At 48.3% G+C, this 9964-nt stretch overlaps 1 protein-coding gene across 9 annotated transcripts in view; it reads right to left on the bottom strand.

Annotated features, from left to right (window-relative positions):
* Positions 1-3359: 3359 nt before the first annotated feature.
* Positions 3360-9964, bottom strand: part of Stx16 (syntaxin 16) — a 28424-nt gene continuing 21819 nt past the window's right edge. For 6 of the 9 annotated variants that reach the window (XM_087653483.1, XM_087653481.1, XM_087653484.1 and 3 more), the window contains 4 exon segments: positions 9401-9492; positions 8924-9067; positions 7862-7942; positions 3360-6077 (listed from right to left, as the gene is read on the bottom strand). In XM_087653483.1, the coding sequence (XP_087509609.1) occupies positions 5973-6077; positions 7862-7942; positions 8924-9067; positions 9401-9492 (422 nt within the window). In that variant the 3' untranslated portion in view covers positions 3360-5972. 9 annotated transcript variants of the gene reach the window in all.

The following is a 9964-nucleotide window of genomic DNA, read 5'->3' as shown; positions in this document are numbered from 1 at the left end:
TGAAATGCCTTACTTACATTACGGTGCAGGGTGAAATACCAGCTCTCAGCCATTTGTAAAACGCGAGTGACACTCCAACCCAAGCAGAGAATAAAACATTTCCCTCAGACTCATGATTTTCCCAACATCTTCATAATATAGTAACACTTAAGACATTACCCGAGAGAAGCCTAGGAAGGCATTTTGAAGCCTTCCTCTCCCCCTGCCAGGTACACTCAGCAGCGTGCTGTACAGTGCTGTTTTAAAACCTGGATTTATCTGTTGCTTTAAAGAAGTCAGCAGCACATGAAACCAGAGGGTCCTGAGTCTTTCGGATGAAAGGCTACTTTCCATCCCCAGGATCCTCGGGGCTATAGAAAAAAGGGTGACTGGACACTGGGACCACACTGCTCGGGTTAGACTGGAAATCTAAGGGGAAGGCATAACCGGATCAGTACTGCTAGGGTCTCAGAAAGTCTGGGTCCCCGCTTGGCTGGCTTGTGTGCACCATGGGCTCTGCTTAGATGGCTCAGAGTTGTGCAAACAGAAAACATGCCTCCATAACACAGACATGAGGGCTGGAGTTCTGTGTAAATCTAATTATTAGCATGAACCGAAGGTCCTGTCACCATCTAACTCATCCGACCTTTTAAATGGATGACCAACCTTGAGGCTTAATTGGATGTAAAAAAAAAAAAATCAATTTCTAACCATCGCATAGTGTTGAAATGGAGTGCCACATTCTCGGGCAATTGTTAAGATCAGGTCTGCTGGAGACTAGTTTTTATTATTTACAACTTTAAAACGACACTATCCATCTCGGCGAGCGTTTTATGCACACATATACCTTTGGTAAACAACTGCAAGCTCACGTGTGCGTGCACCCAGGCGCGTCACCACACAATCATTATTTCTCTGTTCGGCAGCAGGCTGATTCATCGGCAGCAATCTCTTCACACCAATTACACAAAAAACTGAACTGGGGTAATGGTTCACCGCTGTCTGCAAATCTCTCTGAGCTGCAGCCTGGCCTCATCTTTGTAATAAGGAAAAACACCCTTGAGGAAGCTTTTTACCAGATCACATCTTGACCATTAAATCTTTCTTGAAGGTCATTTAATTTTATGGAAAGAAATGAACAATTAAAATGGAATAAGCAGGAAGAAGTGTTGGTCCAGAGGTTAGGAAGGTGACAATTTCGGTTCTATCCCGTGCTATACACCTGGGCATGGCTCTTGGTTTCCCCATCTGGAGAAGGGGACGACGGCTCAGCGTGGGGGGCGTTTTTTCTTCCCCCACGGTGAATCAAACAAAGCTCTACTGTGATGCCATGGGTCAGAATGCCAAGCCAGAGAACGGGCATCTGGTTCTCTCAGCACTTCCTGGGAAAAGGAGACCAAATGACATAAACCAGGGCCCTTGGCCTCTCTCACATCTGTAAATGAGAGATAGTGACTACTAATAGTGGAATTTGGATGATCAGCTTGAGGCAATTATAGAATTATAGTTGACAAACAGAAAATGCGAGCCCCAGTGGTCTGTTTTAACGAGGCCTGATTGGAATGTGCGTTATCAAATGGAGCCTTGTTTAAATAGCCCATTTTTGCCAGATTATGGAATGAAAGTGGAGGACCTCACAATTATCTCGGCATTCAGGACAGTCCAGGAAGCTCATCTGCACAATCGGACAAATGATCATTTTCCTTCGCCTCAGTTGGCCCAGATAATTGGGCACAAGTCTCTGCCATGTGGCTCTGTGGAAAGTCCCTTGATGTGGTAAGAAAACCCAGCATTAGACGGGCTTGGTCTGTCTGAGGCTGGTGATTCCGAGCCCCTGGTAGGAAGCACCCCTATATGAGCCGTCTACGTGTCCACTGGTGCCCCCATTCGCTTGTCCTGACACTCGTCAACTTGCAGGGTCTGCTTCCTTTCAGTTTCCAAACAACTAAACAGAAACATCAGACACAAGGTTAAAGGTGCTGTGTGGGTGGTCAAGAGAATTCACAGAAAACTCAGAGGTTTTAAAGGGCCAGTAAACACAGGAAAACACAACTGAGACCCACACTTACAGGCACTGAGCAGAACTAAGCCGCCAAACACTCATCAGACGGATAAGGGCTGCCTCCTTAGAAGAAATAAAATCCTACTGTGTAACTAATCCCGGATGCTGCCGCCCCTCCTTTGTCTGACCCCGGCCCACCATGAAAAAGGTCTCTTCACATGGTCCCCACATGGCTGAGATAGAAGGGACCCTAATGATCAAAGTGCCGGGGCTCAGTCGGCCTGTTCTGCTACACCACGGTTCACATGCATGTTTGGGTAGGTGGCTGTGACCTCACGTGGCAGATAAGCAGGGTTGCTCTAACTTCATGGACTAAGTCCACCATTAGCACAAGATGACTATCACACACCCCAACTGCTCACCAACTGACCCAGCACCCAAGTCTCAGAGCACTCTGCTTGGTGACAATGCCCAATTGTGTGTATATACTCCTGTGTGACCATTCTAACCCCAGATCATCGAGGACCCCAGTGCAAAGATGACTCCATTTCCACTGTATACCATCCACTACCCTGCATGGTAGCACTTGTCTGCATGGTAGCAGTTGGAAGGTAAAGACCTTCCCACCTCAAGCCATGTCAGGATAGAGGTTTGAATGTAACTACCACGGGACTCAGAATTACAGCCTTAGGAAAAAGGGTTGTCCTCTGAAAATGGCTGACTTCTGTGCTAGCCAATGGCTGATGAGAAGGAAGGGATCATACTTTGTAGAAGAATAACAGAGTACAGAATGCAAGAGACTAGTCTGTGGTTCAACAAGCTCTTTGGGGAGCTCTCACGAGGACCCACCATGACAGACAGCCACCTACACTCTGCCCCTCCATCAAGTCTCCAAGGCCACCTCTCCTCTCTCCCAGGTATGCATGTATACAAACATCGATGCTCTGCTCTGGCCTTGGAGTAGGACCTGGGCGCTCCTAGCAAATTCTGTCCCTTGAGCCTGTCACACCACACTGGAGGAAGACATTTCCCAATGGTTGGTCCTGGAGTCTACACACTGAAAACCACTTTGGGCACAATCTGAAGTCTGCCAAACAGGGTCTAGTGCTCACATAAAGCATGTTTCCATAACGGAAAATAATTATCTGTCTTTTATGTGGTTTCTCTTTTTGTATATTGGATAGCAAATTGATTGGTCCCTTTGTGGACCTCCATTAGATAGACAAATCGACTTTCAGACTCTGAGGCAGAGGCCTCAGGCATGAAATAAATAGCCATGGCCCCAAAGATCCCAGACATGGTCAGGCCCTCTGCTAACACAAACACATTTGAAGAAAATATGACCCCCATCGTTAAAATTAATACTAGGAATGCAGGATGCTCTTCAATCTGTGAGATTGCTTTATTGTACAAAAGTTTCCAGTAACAGTAAATTAATTTATACAAAAAAAAAGTCGTTTTGGATGGAAGCATTTCACTAATTGCTTTATTTAAGCATACAAGGGAAAAGTCTTATCTGACCAATTAGGTTGAAGGGTTTTATTACCTTTAAGAAGCCATTAGCTGGGATGAAACGCTGCAAGCACTTGTGTCAAAACAAATAAATAATGCTCTCTCAATTAGCAGAGAAAGTGGTACATCTGTTAAATTAGACACACATTGCTTCACACAGTGGCCCAGCCAGCACCCCAATGTCCCCCCACCCCCAACAAACAAAATGACAGACAGCAACTTTAAGCTAGTCTTAGGAAAGATCGGGGCCCCGAAGGACCAACAGCTCTTTCCCTCTCTCCTTCCACCCCAACTCTACAAGAGCCAGCAGGGCAGCAGAGGGAGGTGGTGTCCAGAGGCTGGGCTTCCTCCCCAAGGTGCTTCCCAGGCACAGGGAGAGACAGGTCTGTGTGACTGTCAGCAGGTACGGAGAGTCCTCTTTCAAAAGCAATTACCCTGAGGTAATTACCGTACCAGGACATGGACACTAAAACTTCTCAAAGGCTCCTCATCTTCCCCACAAGAAGAGGCTCAACAGAAAAGGGCAGTGGGACTCCATCGAGTGGGCGCATAAAGCTCGGGAGCAAGGTACAGGCCGAGAATCCATGCCTTCAGGACACCCACCAGCCCACACCGCCTTCAGGCAGAAGGGGACAGTCCCTCTCCCCACAGGTCCTTGGGACAATTTCTAACCAGGTGAGTTAGAGGAAAATCAACCCCCACCTCTCCAAAAAAATCTATTCAGGGAAATAAATTATAAATAAATAGTGCTCCTTTTCTTAAAAGGTCACTTTCTTCAAGGCTTTCACAACTCCTCAGCATGATCTCCACAGATTGCTTGGAGCAAGTGCCCTAATTTGGCCAGTCCGCCCAGGAGCAGCCTAACCTCAGAGGCTGAGAGGAGGCTGCCGAGTCTCCTCCCCCAGTTCTGAAGTGGTAGGGTGGGTGCCGCCTCCTCTTTCCCAACCCTCTCTATTAACATTGCCAGAGAACACAGTAAAGCTTCGGACCCCATCGTCCCATGGCACGGGCAGGCAGAGGCTGTCACATGACGGCTCTATATGACTCCATGTCTGCATCTGAGCCGGAGTTTCCAGATGCCCTTCAGTGAGTCCCAGAAAGGCATTCCATATGCCAGTCCAAACACAAAGTAACACACTTAACAGGGGCTGCTGTTTAAATAATTTAAGAGAGGCAGAGACAGTTTTTAAAAGCCATCAACAATTACACAAAGATCACAAAAATTGCAGCAGTGTTGATGCAAACAGAGCAAGTGAGATACGCACACCCTCGTCTTCAGAGCTCCGTCCGTCTGGTCCGTATGGCTCTGGCTCTGCAGAGCACACAAGCACCGTAGTTACAGGTAAACACAGCCCCACGTTGGCATCTGATATGCATGTGATACGCTCGCTCACACATACTCACTCACACTCTCGCATATGCACGCACAGAAACTCAGAACACACATATACATAAGGTTTCGGTAGTTGAGGTCCTTACTGTCCTCGGGAATATACCCACTTTCTGGGCACAGCTAAGTGGCAACGGAGGAGTCAATAAATCAAATCATGGGAGGAATATTTTACTTTGAAATGGAGTGATGTTTGGTTAATAATTTGAGATCCACTAATCCTAAATGGGGTGACCCATTTAAAATGGCCTCTGTGTAAAATCACAGTTCATTAAATGGCGTCAAGTTTGGACAGGTCATTACGTAGCTAGAACATAAGTAATGGACTGAGGAAGGGTGGCTGGGGACACACTGGTTCAACCTAGCTCGTAACACTGTCAAGCTTTCTTGTAATGTGAGGTTGGTTCAGATGGCCAAGTTTCTGATTCAGGAGGTTTGGCTTAGTAACCCCTCTTGGTTTATAGTAGAAAATGCAGGGCAAAATTCTGAATGAGAAATATGCTATTTACAGTTGATTTAAAGGCATGGAGCTGGTTTAACTGGCCCGTCTAAATGTGTTAATTAACATCAATGATGGTTTCTTATTTTTCACACTTTGTTACTCTGATCGTTAACAGTGATGGAAAGCTAAATTAAGTTAATGGGAACAGATTATAAATCCTTGAAGGACTTCTTGCTTTGTTTTCAGCTGGGAAGATAAAGAGGCATTGCCTCTACACTGATAAATTTTTGGTACCAAACTTCTTAAAAACCAGATGGTTGAAAAAAATTTCCCAAAAATTACTCAACATGCTGCTCAGACAGGAGTGCTAACAGAGAGCATGCACACGTTACCCAGCGTCAGCGAAGCCTGTGCCTGCCACTCCGTTCACAGCACAGCTCGTTGCAGGCCAGTCTCTTCGACTCTGGACAGCGAAGGAAAACACGGCTGTGCCTGCACACCAGTCTGCAGTTAGAGGGAGCCCAGGGGAGACCCACTGCCCACTGTGGCCAGGAGGCTGTGCTCTGTAGACAGTTCAGTGGTGGGGCGCCAGCCGAGCCCAGCGCCCAGCTACTCCATGCAGCAGCGCTCTCAAGAACTCGGTGCCACTAGCGAGACTTAACAGCGATGAGGACCACAATGAGGACGACGATGACGGCCACAAGTATCAAGATCACAAGCATCTTCCTGTTCTTCTTCTGGTACTGCTCTGCCTACGACAGAGGAGGGAAGGGGTTACTTCTTCACAGAACTCCACAGAGGCCTGGGTCTGCAGGAGGGTCTCAAGTCGCTACCGTAAGCCAGAGCTCACTGGCTAGACTCCCTCAGTGTGGTATCAACCACCAAGACCCCATCCATACTGGGATCTAGTGTGAAGTCAGAGGAAAAAACACCAAGTTATACTGGGCCTGCTGCTTCCTACTCTGGGTTCTCAGGAAGGTCCCTGTGCCTGGAACAAACACACATCGCCTTTCTTCCCTGTGCAGGAAAGAGCAACCAGAAAGCGTTCAACCAGTGACCCCCAGAGGCCCTGGGGCCACTTCCTCTGAACCTGGAAACACAACATCTCATTGGAGGAAGAAATGGACGATGGTGCAAGTACACACACCACTTCTGCCCTGACTAAGGGCACACAGAGAGGTTTCCAAAGACCCACGTGCACACCTCTCCCTACACGCAGCACTCACGTGTACTGTTCACCTGCACCCCTTTCTCCTACAGAAGCACCAGGGAACTGCACACACATCAATGTGTGGTGGTACAGACACACAGACCCCTCAGAGGAGAACATGCTGAGACTGCTGTGCCGGTAGCTGACCATCCTTAGGGAGGCCACCAGCCGCCCAGAAAAGCCCCTCCCCACCTAGAAACAGGATGGAAGACTGCCTTAAGAGATGGCCCATGGGAGGCACTCCCAAGTCTCAGCTGCCTCTCCACAGTATGGACTGGGGACAGCACCAGTCCTCATGGCGACCCCAACACCCACTCTGGGAAACTCTCAGATAACCCCAGACCAAAACCAAAGTCTTTGTTTGTGTACAATCCAGTCCCTCCTATGGAGAAGTCTCCCCCTTGTCAGCATCACAACACAAAACATGTCTCCCAGTTGTGACTTAAACGTCAGCGTCCATGGGTAATTTAGCAGCAGCACAAACCTTCCTCTATAAAGGAGGTGGGGCAGCTTTAGCTTGGGAGACACAGGTTGGTGCCTCCATTACTCTAAACACCACTAAGCAAGACATGTTGGTGCCCTGAGGTAAACAGCACAGGGACGGGGAAGGGCCTCTGATCAGCGGCTGCAGGGCTGGGACCATGGTAAGAGGGAGTGATTTCTGCTTTCAGAAAAAACAAAAGTGTGACTGTTCATGACTTAGGGCTCATTCATTACAGGACCAGAAGTATCAATGGGTTTCGATGACAAGGAGGTGGGCAGGACTGATCAGATCTATCCTGGTCAGCAGTCAGCTCCATTCCCTTCACAGGAGTCACATGCCAACCACACATACCACCTTGACGTTCATGAGCCCATTTCTCATAAACGATTACGGGATTTCTAAAATGACTTCTACCAACTTCTTAAAAACAAAAACAAAACCAAGCACACAAACACGTGAAAGAGGAGCCCATCAACAAGAGCAAAACCCACCCCACCTTCCTGAACTTCTCCAGAACACCGTGAGACATGATCGGGAGTTTCCCACCATAACTCATCGGAAGTGAACCCCACACCCAAGTTAACAGCAGTAAGCAGTAAACCTCCCAACACACAACAAGGCTTCTCTAACAGGAAAGAAACCCAGACTTCACAGGAGAGGTGCCCAGCTTTTTCTGCCTGACATCAGGCTGCAGCATGAGAGCAAGTTCATAACTGCACCGGGTGGATGGAGTTCATCTCAACCTTGTTGTGTCTGGGTTGAGGCTGTGTGGAAGAGGAAGAAAGCCTCTAGGAGGGACAGCAGTTCCTAAAGACCCCGCCCCCCATGGAGCACGGTAGTACCTTGTGCAGTTGCTTCAAGCCATCTTCGGTCTTAACACAGGATTGTTCAACATTATAGTCAATTCGATCAAGGACTGTGCCCTGAGTAATAAGAGACAGCACAGACAGTCAGTCAGTACAGTTAGGGACACTGACCTGCCAACCCCGGGACATGCTGGTCACAGACCTTGGGACCTACCACAGAGCAGGGTCAGATCCCCGACAGAGTACTGCATCAGCTGCAGCAAGAACCAAAACCTGGTTTCTACCTTTGATTTAGCCTCTGTAGATATAGAAATGCTGCCTTCGGACATACGAGGGCTTAGAAACCTGTGCTGAGGAGCAAAAGAACCTGTCTTCCCATTGCTTGCTGATTACGTACTTGGGTCTGGCAGACAGGACACCAGCTAGTGTCCACCACCATGGCCAGGCTGCTCCAATCACTGTCTAAAATGACAACTTGGCACTCAAGGACAGGTTATTAAACTGTCTCGTCTCTGGGTTCCTACAGGAGGTACGGAGGGTAGGCCGGAAAAGACGGCAAGCATGGCGTCTTTCATCGGGAAGCATGGCGGTTACCCAGCCAACTCTGACAGGGCCTCAACACTCTTCAGACAGTTCATGGGACCAGGACCCAAACGAAGCCCTGCTGGCAAGGTACTAAAATGCCCCAGTCAGACCGTAGTGATGAGTAACGATTTAGTTCTATGTAAAAGCTGGTGGCCCCAGCAGCCATTACACATCAGTCTACCACTGTCAAAAGGGATCTTGTACACAGGCAGAGTCAGGCCAGGCTTGCTCGGAGTCCACCAGGCCAACAGAGGACACACGCACACAAGGATCAGGGACAGGGAAGAAGCATTAGAATTCCTTCCTTCCTCCCTCCCCAGATTAAAAAAACAAAACAAAACAAAAAAAAAAGGTATTTTCACAGGGAGTGACAGTAGCCCACAATGCTGCAAACAGGCACACACATTCAAACTCAGTAGGTGTGAGAAGCATGTGTTTAAACGTTTTTCCAACTAGAGGACAGGATATAAGGACCACAGAGAAGGGTGGGCCCAGCACCTGCAGGATACACACCTGCTCCACGATCATGGCGCCCAAGTCCCTGAAGATTTCGTTGAGGTCTGAAATGGACTGTACAATCTGACGGATCTCTCGCTCCCTCTCCTCCACCACCAGTGTGTTCTGCTCCACCAGCACCAGCTGGTCATCCGTGAAACCCTGTCCAAATAGGGGTCTCTCTATTAGGAAAGCTGTGGCGGACTAGGTTAGACAACATTCAGAGAAAACAAATCCCGAAAATATTTTTTATAAAGCATTTGGCAACAGATAACTTATTTCCTACACAGGAAGCAAGGACCCCAACTCTTAAACAGCATGGTCCACAGTACAGCAGCTGGAGTGGGGGTCCAGAAAGAAGCCACGGTTGCAGCCACACCGGGAGCAAACTGAGCAAGGACTACTTGGCAGGCACAAGATAACAGCTGCCCGCGAAGCACTGCATAGGGGAAGGAACTTAGGAAGGAGGCAGCAGTTGCCTGTCCCATCGCGTACCTGACCATACAGAGCAGCATCATCTCCATCATCCATTAGTGGTACCGGGGTGTCGAAGAAATGCTGCGATCTTTCCTCTCGGTTTTTCATGCCTAGCAGACAGGAGCCCACTTTACTTGACTGTGTATGGCCACTGTTCTACCCTTAAAAAAGGCTGTCTATCACTATTTCTCTCACTCTCACTCTTCTTCCTCACTCTCACTCTTCCTTCCGCTCTTCCTCTCTCTCTCTCTCTCTCTCTCTCTCTCTCTCTCTCTCTCTCTCTCTCTTCCTCTCCTGGCTTGACACGATAAAAAAAAAAAAAAAAAAAAAAAGGCTGTCTAAGAGTAAAACCCAACAGCAAGGGGAGGCCCCTAAACAGGTCTAAAGAAGCCCACCTCCAGAGGGGGAGCCTTGCTTGTGTTAAAGCATTGCAACAGCATGCAACTGTTCAGGGCAGCCACTCTCTAAACGCACGCCCAATTCACAGGATGCCGAGACACACAGGACGCAACCGCCTGAGACTTCTCTAAGCAAAACAGAGACAGTTACTCTAGCTGCTGTTATGAGACATTGCTACAGCAT

Source organism: Rattus norvegicus, chromosome 3, assembly GCF_021556685.1.
Source record: "Rattus norvegicus strain SHRSP/BbbUtx chromosome 3, alternate assembly SHRSP_T2T, whole genome shotgun sequence".
In the NCBI taxonomy this organism is placed as follows: domain Eukaryota; kingdom Metazoa; phylum Chordata; class Mammalia; order Rodentia; family Muridae; genus Rattus; species Rattus norvegicus.
This window is presented reverse-complemented; position numbering and strand designations above follow the sequence as displayed.